This window comes from Cebus imitator, unplaced genomic scaffold, assembly GCF_001604975.1.
Source record: "Cebus imitator isolate Cc_AM_T3 unplaced genomic scaffold, Cebus_imitator-1.0 Scaffold96, whole genome shotgun sequence".
In the NCBI taxonomy this organism is placed as follows: Eukaryota; Metazoa; Chordata; class Mammalia; order Primates; family Cebidae; genus Cebus; species Cebus imitator.
The window spans coordinates 2,250,535-2,262,002 of NW_016107411.1; the positions used below are offsets into that span (position 1 = coordinate 2,250,535).

At 46.3% G+C, this 11,468-nt stretch overlaps 1 protein-coding gene across 1 annotated transcript in view; it reads right to left on the minus strand.

The window, feature by feature from the left end:
- RNF41 (ring finger protein 41) overlaps positions 1-11,468 on the minus strand; it is a 38,878-nt gene that overhangs the window by 2,353 nt on the left and 25,057 nt on the right. The window contains exons 3-4 of the mRNA XM_037741253.1: positions 7,019-7,131; positions 1,512-1,783 (exon numbers count right to left, since the gene is read on the minus strand). Of these exons, the coding sequence (XP_037597181.1) occupies positions 1,512-1,783; positions 7,019-7,108 (362 nt within the window). The 5' untranslated portion in view covers positions 7,109-7,131. The remainder of the gene's footprint in view (positions 1-1,511; positions 1,784-7,018; positions 7,132-11,468) is intronic.

The window sequence follows — 11,468 nt, forward strand, 5'->3', positions numbered from 1 at the left end:
GATCTCGGCTCACCGCAACCTCCGCCTCCTGGGTTCAGGCAATTCTCCTGCCTCAGCCTCCTGAGTAGCTGGGATTACAGGCACACGCCACCATGCCCAGCTAATTTTTTGTAGTTTTTAGTAGAGACGGGGTTTCACCATATTGACCAGGATGGTCTTGATCTCTTGACCTCGTGATCCACCCGCCTCGGCCTCCCAAAGTGCTGGGATTACACCGGGCGCGGGCTTGAGCCACCACGCCCAGCCCCAGTTTTGCTCTTGTTGTCCAAGCTGGAGGGCAATGGTGCAATCTCAGCTCACTAAAACCTCTACCTCTCAGGTTCAAGTGATTCTCCTGTTTCAGCCTCCTGAGTAGCTGGGATTACAGGCACACGCCACCACACCTGGTTTATTCTTTGTACTTTTAGTAAAAACCGGGTTTCAACATGTTAGCTGGGTTGCTCTCAAACTCCTGACCTCAGGTGATGTGCCTGCCTTGGCCTCCCAAAGTGCTGGATAACAGGCATGAGCCACTGCGCCCAGCCTCTTATGTATGTATGTATGTATGTATGTATGTATGTATGTATATATGTATGTTTGAGATGGAGTTTCACTTGTGTCGCCCAGCTGCAGTGCAATGGCACCATCTTGGCTCACGGCAACCTCCACCTCCCGTGTTCAAGCAATTCTGGTGCCTCAGCCTCCCAAGTAGCTGAGATTACAGATGCCTGCCACCACGCCTGGCCAATTTTTATATTTTTAGTAGAGACGGGGTTTCAACATGTTGGCCAGGCTAGTCTCAAACTCCTGACCTCAGGTGATCTGCTGGCCTCAGCCTCCCAAAGTGCTGAAATTACTCTCATGAGCCACCGCACCTGGCCTATTTATTTTGACACACTATTTTATCTACTGCACAGCTCTCCTTTTCCTCCAGATTCTGCCTATGCACTTATTCCTTCAGAGAAGCCCTATATACACAGCCCCAGCTATCAACATTCTTTTTATTTTCTACTTTTTGAGATAGAATTTCACTCTTGTGGCCTAGGTTGGAATGCAGTGGTGTGATCTTGGCTCACTGCAACCTCTGTCCCCCAGGTTCAAGCAATTCTCCTGCCTCAGCCTCCCAAGTAGCTGGGATTACAGGTGTCCACCACCATGCCCGACTAATTTTTTGTATTTTTAGCAGACATGGGGTTTCACCTTGTTGGCCAGGCTGGTCTTGAACTCCTGACCTCAGGGAATCTGCCCACCTCAGCCTCCCAAAGTGCTGGGATTATAGATATAAGCCACAGTACTGGATCTCTTTTTATTATTTAGCTGGGGGGAACAGAGTCTCATTCATACCTGTAATCACATCAGGTAATCACATCTGGGATTACAGGTGTGATTGGCAGGAAGCCAAGGAGGTTAGGAATACCCCTTGCCAACATGCATAAGAGACCTCCTCAGCTAGTGGGGAGGGCATCCAGAGACAGGGGCATAAATGAGATGGCCCTTATCCGTGTGGGGTAAAAGAAGGGAAGGAATCTCACCCACAGCCCTGTTCACAGGTCACAGGCCGCTTCGGGTTGTGCTCACAGTCACTGAGGTGAGACATGAGGTTGTCAAGACGGACAATAGCACTACAGCCAAACACAGCGTTGTCACAGGCAATCTGCAGCTTTGATAACATGTTCCGCATGATCCGAGGTACTGGGCGCAGATGGGCAACCGTCACGACACTACGGTCCACTGGACACGTCTGTTGCTGAGAAAACCACTGGGTGATGCAGGCGTTGCAGAAAGCATGCTCACAATGAGGTGCCTAGAAGGGAGAACAAGGCAAAAGGGGCACAAGGGAATTGGCAGAAACTAAGAGCCTGGATATGATAACTCTACAAAGCCAATCAAGCCATTGTGCAGCTTCTATGACGAGAGGTCCCTTGGGTCACAGCAAAGTATAGATCTACTATGGGCAAGGCATTGTAGGGGAGGCTAAGGCAGGCACACTGCTTGAGCTCAGGAGTTTGAGACTGGCCTGGGCAACATGACAAAACCCCGTCTCTATAAAAATTACAAAAATTAGCTGGGCATAATGGCACAAACCTATAGTCCCAGATACCCAGGAGGCTGAGGTGGGAGGACATTGGATGACTTGAGCACGGGAGGTGGAGGTTGCAGTGAGCCAGGATTGCACTACTGCACTCCAGCCTGAGTGACAGCCAGAACCTGTTTCAAAATGTATATATATGTTCCATGTGCTCAAGATTAAAAATGAGTTGTGAAACAAGACAAACAAGTAAAAAGTTATATAACAATAAAAGATATAAATGATATTCCCAGACAATAGGACAGATGACACAAGGCAGCCAATTATTAATTGCTATCTGGATTGCATACACAGTAATTGCCAAAAAAGTCCAGAGGAGGGTAAGGTCTTTTCAGGCCAGCTCAATCATGGTAGGTATTTACAGAGAGGACAGAATTTGATATGGGTCTTGAAGGATAATTCAGATTACAGATTTAGAGAAGAGGGGGACATTTTACTGGCAAAAATTCATGTAAGAAAGCTAAATAAGGTCGGTTGCAGTGGCTCGCACCTGTAATCCCAGCACTTTGGGAGGCTGAGGCAGGCAGATCACTTGAGGCCAGGAGTTCGAGACCAGCCTGGCCAACATGGCAAAACCCTATCACTACTAAAAATACAAAAATTAGCCAGGCATGGTGGTACGTGCCTGTAATCCCAGCTACTCGGGAGACTGAGGTGAGAGAATTGCTTGCACCCAGGAGGCAGAGGCTATAGTGAGCCAAAACTGCATCACTGCACTCCAGCCTGCGCAATAGAGTGAGACACTGTCTCAAAAAAAAAAAGCTAAACAATAACAAAAAAGCCCTCCTGTCGAGAGGTTAAGACACCTCTCTGTGAGGGCTCAAGTTCTTATTTTATGAGGGATGACCTGAGGTGTTGCCCTGAGGCCCAATAGCCACATCTAGCTTCCTAAACAGGGCTGGAGTTGTTTTTGTTTTTCTGTCACCCAGACTGGAGTATAAGGACATCATCTTGGCTCTCTACACCCTTGACCTCCCAGCCTCAAGGAGTCCTCCAGCCTCAACCACCAAATGGCTGGAAATATAGGCCCGCGTCACCACACCTGGCTAATTTTTGTATTTTTTTTTTTTTGTAGAATTGGGGTTTTGCCATCTTGGCCAGGTTGGTCTCAAGCAATCCACCCACCTCAGCCTCCCAAAGTGCTCACAGGTATTAGCCAATGTGTCCAGCCTGATTTTTATTTTTCAAAGATATACCTGATTCTTTTCAAAGTATTATATACCATATCTCCAAAGAAACCCTTAATTTCTCCACTTTTTTCTATCCCTACTAACACTAACTCAGTTGAAGCTGCTATCATCTCTCACCTGAATTATTAAATGTTTCCTAACTGGTTTCCCTACTTCTACTTTGTCCCTTAATAATCCATTCTACATTTAGCAGCTGGAGTGATGACTTAAAAATGCAAACCACACCAGCTGGGTGCGGTGGCTCACGTCTGTAATCCCAGCACTTTGGGAGGCCCAGGCAGGCAGATTGCCTCAGCTCAGGAGTTCTCGACCAACCTGGGCAATAAGGTGAAGCCCTGTCTCTACTAAAATACAAAAAATTAGCCAGGCATGGTGGCATGCGCCTGTAGTCCCAGGTACTTGGGAGGCTCAGGCAGGAGAATCGCTTGAACTTTGGAGGCAGAGGTTGCAGTGAGCTGAAATCGTCCCACTGCACCCCAGCCTGGGTGACAGAGTGAGCTCTGGCTCAAAAAAAAAAAAAAAAAAGTTGAAAAATGCTGAGTGTATGATAAAATATATTGTTTTCTAAGAACAGCGACAAAGAAAACCTAACCCCCGCCCCAACATGTGGAAAACTACTTGGGGCGTCCTCAAGTAGCAAGACAATATATGTATATCATATACGAGTTTTAAAACTATTCTTTAAGCACAGGATATGTGACCCTGCCACCCCACCCTCTCCCTGGCTCCCTTGTGGAGAATACTTTTTAGTTTGTCTGTGATCAGTGGTAAGCAGGCACCAGCTGCCTACCTGGTTTCTCTTGGTTCTATGAGAAAACACAGAACACCTGTTTGTTAGTAATAATCACCTGTTCAGAGAGAATACATATGTAGGTCAGAGTCTGCTCGAGGCCTTCAGCCCAGAATGCTGTCAGCCCCGAGGCTCTCAGCTCGGAAGGCTGCCGGCCCCCGCGACGGTCCCACTTTGCTGTTCTATCTGGGTGTCTGCTTCTTAATGCCTTCAGCACCACTTGGGTGGGGGTCTCTATGGCTGAACTGGACTCAATTAAAAAAAAAAAAAAATGCAAACCACACCATATCACTCCCCTGCTTAAAACTTTAGAGTATCTTCTGGCCGGGCGCGGTGGCTCAAGCCTGTAATCCCAGCACTTTGGGAGGCCGAGGCGGGTGGATCACGAGGTCAAGAGATTGAGACCATCCTGGTCAACATGGTGAAACCCCGTCTCTACTAAAAATACAAAAAATCAGCTGGGCATGGTGGTGCGTGCCTGTAATCCCAGCTACTCAGGAGGCTGAGGCAGGAGAATTGCCTGAACCCAGGAGGCGGAGGTTGCGGTGAGCCGAGATCGCGCCATTGCACTCCAGCCTGGGTAACATGAGCGAAACTCCGTCTCAAAAAAAAAAAAAGAAGAGACAAGTAGAGTATCTTCTGAAAGCAGACCCTGAGACAAGGACAAAAAAAAAAGAAAAAAAAAAACAAAAAACTTTACAGTGAGGCTGGATGCAGTGGCTCACCTCTATAATCCCAGCACTTTGGGAAGCTGAGGCAGTCAGATCACTTGAGGTAAGGAGTTCAAGACCAGACTGGCCAACATGGTAAAACCCTGTCTCTACTAAAAATACAGAAATTAGCTGGGTATGGTGGCACGTGCCTGTAATCCCAGCAAGGGAGGCTGAGGCACAAGAATCACTTGAACCTAGGAGGCAGAGGTTGCAGTGAGCCAAGATCGCACCACTGTACTCCAGCCCGGACGACAGAGCAAGACTGTTTCAAAATAAAACAAAAAAACTTTACAGTAGTTTCCCATTTTTTTTTTTTTTTTGGATGGATTTTCACCCTTGTTGCCCAGGCTGGAGTGCAGTGGCGCGATCTTGGCTCACTGCAACCTCCGCCTCCTGGGTTCAAGTGATTCCCTTACCTCAGCCTCCTGAGTAGCTGGGATTACAGGTGCAGACCACCATGCCCAGCTAATTTTTTTTTTTTTGTATTTTTAGTAGAGATGGGGTTTCACCATGTTAGCCAGGCTGGTCTCAAACTCCTGACCCTACCTGCCTCAGCTTCCCAAAGTGCTAGGATTACAAGTGTGAACCACCTGCCCGGCCTGTCAACTTTTTCATAACCATCTTAGCTAAACCTGCCACCCCTGCATATGCATACAGAATGTGCTACCTTTTGTGTAAGAAAGAAAAGTAGGTGTGAAAAAACACAGATATATTGATATATACGCATGTATACACATACATATATATGTAGACATATCTATTCATATTTGCTTGTATCTGCCTTAATACACACTGAAAGGATACCAAATTAATAAAAATAGTTATCTATGGGGAAATTAGGTAGACAGTAATAATGACAGAAGTGAGAATTCTCACTGTATACCTTTTTATACTATTTTGATTTCTGAAGTATGTTCATTTTTCACTTATTCGAAAAAAATAAATATATATGACATGGGGAAATCAGCATCCTTAGCAGGAGCTTTCTAACCTTGAAAATGTGTCTGAGAACCTGGCATCATGAGGGCTGCCTGCTCTGTTCCTCAGAAGCTAAACCCCAGAGGTAGATGGATGGCTTCTGACTAGACTGTCACCAACTATGACTCACCTTTCCATAAGTGACTTGGCTCAAATGGTAGTGTCAGAAAACAGCCCCTGCCAGGGCAAGGAGGGAACCTGACACACCCTGTGACCTCTTGACACTACTACTGGATGACTTGCTCCACACCTATCCAATATGCCTCTAATGGCAGTAGGCTGCAAAGGCCTAGAAGGAAGACAGGTCCAGAGCTCACTGCCATTGGAATGCAGTCTGAATTTTATTCAGTTCAAGCATCTGTACTCCTTAGGGAGTACTGGGAGAAAAAATAAACTCAGAGGCTCAAGGGGAGCACCTGGGAGTTAGGTAAGCAGTGAATGGCGGAAGGGCCATGAGACCTCATTGCCTATTGTCCTGGTTTGGAAAATGCGATAATCTCTAGATAGCCAGGAGTGAGAGAGGGTTAACTGGTATTTACAGAATGAGGGCAATAAGGATCCTGGAGGATGCTGTCCCATGAATACAACTGCTAAGGATACCTCACTAATTGTACTTGCCTGGTAACTGTGAGCTTCTCCTCATACTTACCCCAGGATGATACAACTGACTCTGGTCTGGCAAGGGTGGCAGAGAAATGACCTATTACAGGTAGCAGCTTTCACATCAAAATGCAGAGTGCATGGCTGCATCAAAAACTAGTCTTTTCAGTAGATCCCAGGAAGAAAATAGGTCAGTACATACAGTTCCCCACTTCCTATTTGTTAGACAGTAGGTAGGTAGAAGAGGCCTGCAGGGAGACTGGCTGATTACCTGAAGCACTATATCATAAAAATGCAGAGAGAACTTATTAGGAGAGTCCAGAAGTTCAATCATGGACAGGAAGATGGAACCTAGTAAGAGTTCCTGCAGAGGAAAGGAAGCTACCGAGCTATTATCACAAGAGAGAAACAAGCAGCTGACCATTTTACAGGAGGAAACTTTCAGAGTGACTTCAGAAAAAAATCTGAACCACTGGATCTCTGTGGCATCCACCTCTAGATTGATTATGGAAGGTCTTATTCTTGTAGCCACCATTACTCCTCTGACCTAAACCTTTATTGGGTGGGGGTGGAGGGAAGAACACAGTGACTTCCCCATGGGTCCTACGACCCAGGAATATTTTCTACTAGTTCCACTGCTACCTCTTGCCCCACCAAACCTGCCATTAGACCAACTCACCTGTACAGGCTCCTCCAAGACTCCGCTGCAAATAGGGCAGATAAGATCTTCGTCAACATCCCCCTGGAAACGGGTTACATCATACCCCATGTCTCATCACTGAAACCCAGCTCCTGAAAGGTCAACAGGAAAAAGAGGCCAGTTCAGAAGAAACCTACAAATATGTGACAAACATAAACTCATTGCCAAGATCCATTATTTATCCAACAAATATTTATTGGGAGTCTACTATGTGGCAGTCATTTGGCTGGGTGGAAGCTGACTCAAGAAATTTAATTCTAAGGCCTGGCACAGTGGCTCACACCTGTAATCCCAGCACTTTGGGAGGCCAAGGTGGGCGATCACCTGAGGTCAGGAGTTCAAGACCAGCCTGGCCAACATGATGAAAACCCACCTCTACTAAATATAAAAAAATTATCTGGGCGTGGTAGCACACATCTGTAATCCCAGCTCCCTGGAAGGGTGAGGCACAAGAATCACTTGAACCTGGGAAGCGGAGGTTGCAGTGTGCCAAGACTGTGCCACAGCACTCCAGACTGGGTGACAGAGTGAGAATCCATCTTAAAAAAAAAGAAAGAAATTTAATTCCAATGGGGAAAAGACATTATATAAGCACACATTTGTAGACGCAGGACTTTATGAGGGTAAAAGACATGAATACCTAAACCTGGCTGAATGCAGAGGGTGGTTTTGACAAGTTTTCCAGGACTGGGTGTCACCAGAAATGTGTCCTGTAGGGCAAGAGTGAGCTAAGGGAGCAGGGCATTAAGATGTTATGCACGTAAAACAGAACATCCAAATGCCCAGGAGAGGGAATACGGTAGGTTCAAAGAATTTCAAGTGGTTCAGGAAAAGGCTGACCTGAGGAGTGGGAGGGAGGACCTGTCAAGAGACAAGGCTGGAGAGGCATGCAAGGGTCATGCTGTGAAAAGTTTTCTGTGAGGAGTTTGGACTTTATTCTGAAGGCTATGAAAGAGCCACTGAAGGAATTAAAAAGAATGTGATAATAGCTCTATTTTAGAATCACTATATTAACCGGGGAGAAACTGGAGACTGGAAGAACATCTAAGCAAAAGAGAGATGGTGAGAGTCTGAACTTGGGTGGATAAAGTATAAGAGAGGTTCAAAAGAGCAAGGATTCAAACAGCAGTGATGAGGTCATGCCCCTTCTTTGGACTCCCAAAGGTCAAACCCAAAAAGGTCAGTAAATAATTAATGAAAGCCCCACTGGGTGCATCCGAGAGCGGCCTGGGCAACATAGCAACTGGTGAGCTAATTGGATCAAGGATGGGCCCTTGATAGAAGGGCAGCCAGTCCACAGACCAGGCATCAACCTGTGATGTCCTAGAAAAGATGAGCTGAGTCAATCAGACAGTTTTCAGGAATTTAAGATCAAACTGTCCAATTTTGGAATGCATCTTCAGTTTAATCTGAAGGCTGCATCTCCCCATTAAAAAAAAAAAAAAATGCCCAATTTTAAAACGTGAGGTGCAGAGAGGTCTTGATAGCTCTTTAGTGTAAGCTAATGTATAGCACTGAATTAAGTCAAAACCAATTGGGTTCACATTCCCAGTTCTACTACTCATTAGCTGTGTAACTTGGGGCAGGCAACACAGCCTTCCTAAGCTGAAGTTACTTTTTTTTTTTTTTTTTTTTTTTTTTGAGATGGAGTTTCGCTCTTGTTACCCAGGCTGGAGTGCAATGGCACGATCTCGGCTCACCGCAACCTCCGCCTCCCGGGTTCAGGCAATTCTCCTGCCCCAGCCTCCTGAGTCGCTGGGATTATAGGCACGCGCCACCATGCCCAGCTAATTTTTTGTATTTTTAGTAGAGACGGGGTTTCACCATATTGACCAGGATGGTCTCGATCTCTTGACCTCGTGATCCACCCGCCTCGGCCTCCCACAGTGCTGGGATTACAGGCTTGAGCCACCGCGCCCGGCCAGAAGTTACTTTTTAATAGATAAAAATAAGTATAATAGGCCAGGCATGGTGGCTCACACCTGTAATCCCAGCACTATGGGAGGCCAAGGCGAGCAGATCACGAGGTCAAGAGATCAAGACCATCTTGGCCAACACGGTGAAACCCCATCTGTACTAAAAATACAAAAATTAGTTTGGCGTGGTGGTGCATTCTTGTAGTCCCAGCTACTCTATGGGCTGAGGCAGAATTGCTTGAACCTAGGAGGCAGAGGTTGCAGTGAGCCAAGATCTTGCCACTGCACTCAGCCTGGGTGACAGAGCAAGACTTCGTCCCCCCACCCCAAAAAATGAAATGTTTGGTGTTTTTAATCTTTTTTTTTTGTTTGAGATGCAGTCTCATTCTTTCACTCATGCTGGAGTGCCATGATGGCTCACTGAAGCCTTGTCCTCTTGGTTCAAGCGATCCTCCCATCTCAGACTCCCAAGTAGCTGGGACTACAGGCATGCACCACCACACCTGACCTTTTTTTTGGTAGAGACAGGGCTCTTGCTACATAGCCCAGGCTGGTGTGGAACGCCTGGGCTCAAGTGATATCCCCACCTTGGCATCCCAAAGTGCTAGGATTAGAAGTATGAGCCACTGCACCTGGCCCTTTGTCATTATTGTTGAAATTTACTGAACTGAAAAGGGAGAATAGTGGTAAGAGAACAAGAGCAGCCCACAGTGTCTTTGTTCTTCTAAGTACCTAGATTCTTGAGAGCTGCAATAGATATTCCTGGTACTGTTCACCAGCAACCACATTCTAAGAATTATACTCCCTTTCCTTCTCTATCCACTTGACTCTGGCAGGAGTTGGCTCACTAGTATTATGAGACCTTACCCTAAGCTACAGCTGACTGAGCCAAGGGTGCACATGTAAACCAAGTGGGACTAATGAATCCTATCCTTGAAAATGTGAGCTTGATACCAAGAAAGTTGAGTTCGTCTTTCTCTGGCTGCCATGAACTCAGAAATCAGGTCTAAAGATGGAAGTAAAAGACAGAGTCACAGTGAGAAAGACAGAAATGAGAGCTGGAAAGTGTCCTATAGTGTTAGAGGTCCTAGTTTATTTCCAAAACTGAGCTGCCTGCCTATCTTTGGGTTTTATGAGACAATACAATAGCCTCTTTTGGCCACTTTGAGTTGGGTTTCTGTACCTTACAATCAAAAGAGTCCTGGCTCATACAGAGCAATGACATAACATTCTAGCATCACTTGAGAATTCTGGCAGGGAAGGATGAAGTTAAGAACAATGTTTTGGCTGGGCACGGTAGCTCACGCCTATAATTGCAGCACTTTGGGAGGCCAAGGCAGGCAGATTACTTGAGGTAAAGAGTTTAGGACCAGCTTGGCCAACATGGCAAAACCCCATCTCTACTAAAAATACAAAAATTAGCTGGGCATGGTGGCGCATGCCTGTAATCCTAGCTACTCAGGAGGCTGAGGTTGCAGTGATCTAAGAATGCACCACTGCACTCCAGCATGGTGACAGAGTGAGACCCTTTCTCAAACAAACAAACAAAATGATGTTTTTAGGCCTGTAATCCCAGCACTTTTGGAGGCTGAAGTGGGAGGATCACTGGAGGCCAGGAGTTCAAGACTAGCCTGGGCAACATGGTGAGACTCTGTATTTTTTTTTTTTTTTTTGATACTTAAAATTTTTTAAAAGGCCAGGTACAATGACTCACTCCTGTAATCCCAGCATTTTGGGTGGGAGAGGGGGGAGGATTCCTTGAGTCCAGGAGTTCAAGACCTGCCTGGGCAACGTAGCAAGATCCTGTGTCTACAGAAAAAACTTAGTTGCAGGGGGAAAAATGAGCTGGTGTAGTCGCATGTGCCTGCAGCACCAGTTACTGGAAAGGCTTAAGTGGGAGGTTTGCTTGAGCCCAGGAGGTTGAGGGAGTGAGCCATGACTGTGCCACTGCACTCCAACCTGGGCAACAAAGTGAGACCTTGTCTCAAAAATAAATAAGGTTGGGTGCAGGGGCTCACACCTGTAATCCCAGCACTTTGGGAGGCTGAGGTGGGTGGATAACCTGAGGCCAGGAGTTCGACACCAGCTTGGCCAACATGGTGAAACCCCATCTCTGCTGAAAATACAAAACTTAGCCAGGGATGGTGGTGGGTGCCTGTAATCCCAGCTACTTGGGAGGCTGAGGCAGAAGAATCACTTAGACCTAGAAGGCAGAGGTTGCAGTGAGCCAAGATTACCCCACTGCACTCCAGCCTGGGTGACAGAACAACACTCTGTCTCAAAATAAATAAATAAATAAATCTATATATATTTACATATAAACATTTAATGAGTACCATCCATACATCAAGAAGCCTAATAAATCCTAGTTCCTACGAGATGAGTGATGGGGGAGGTAAACATGAGTATGAGAAACACAGAAGAAAGGGTTCTTTTTGGTAGAGACAGGATCTTACTATGTTGGCCATACTGGTCTTGAACTCCTAGCTTCAAGTGATCTTCCTGCCTTGGCC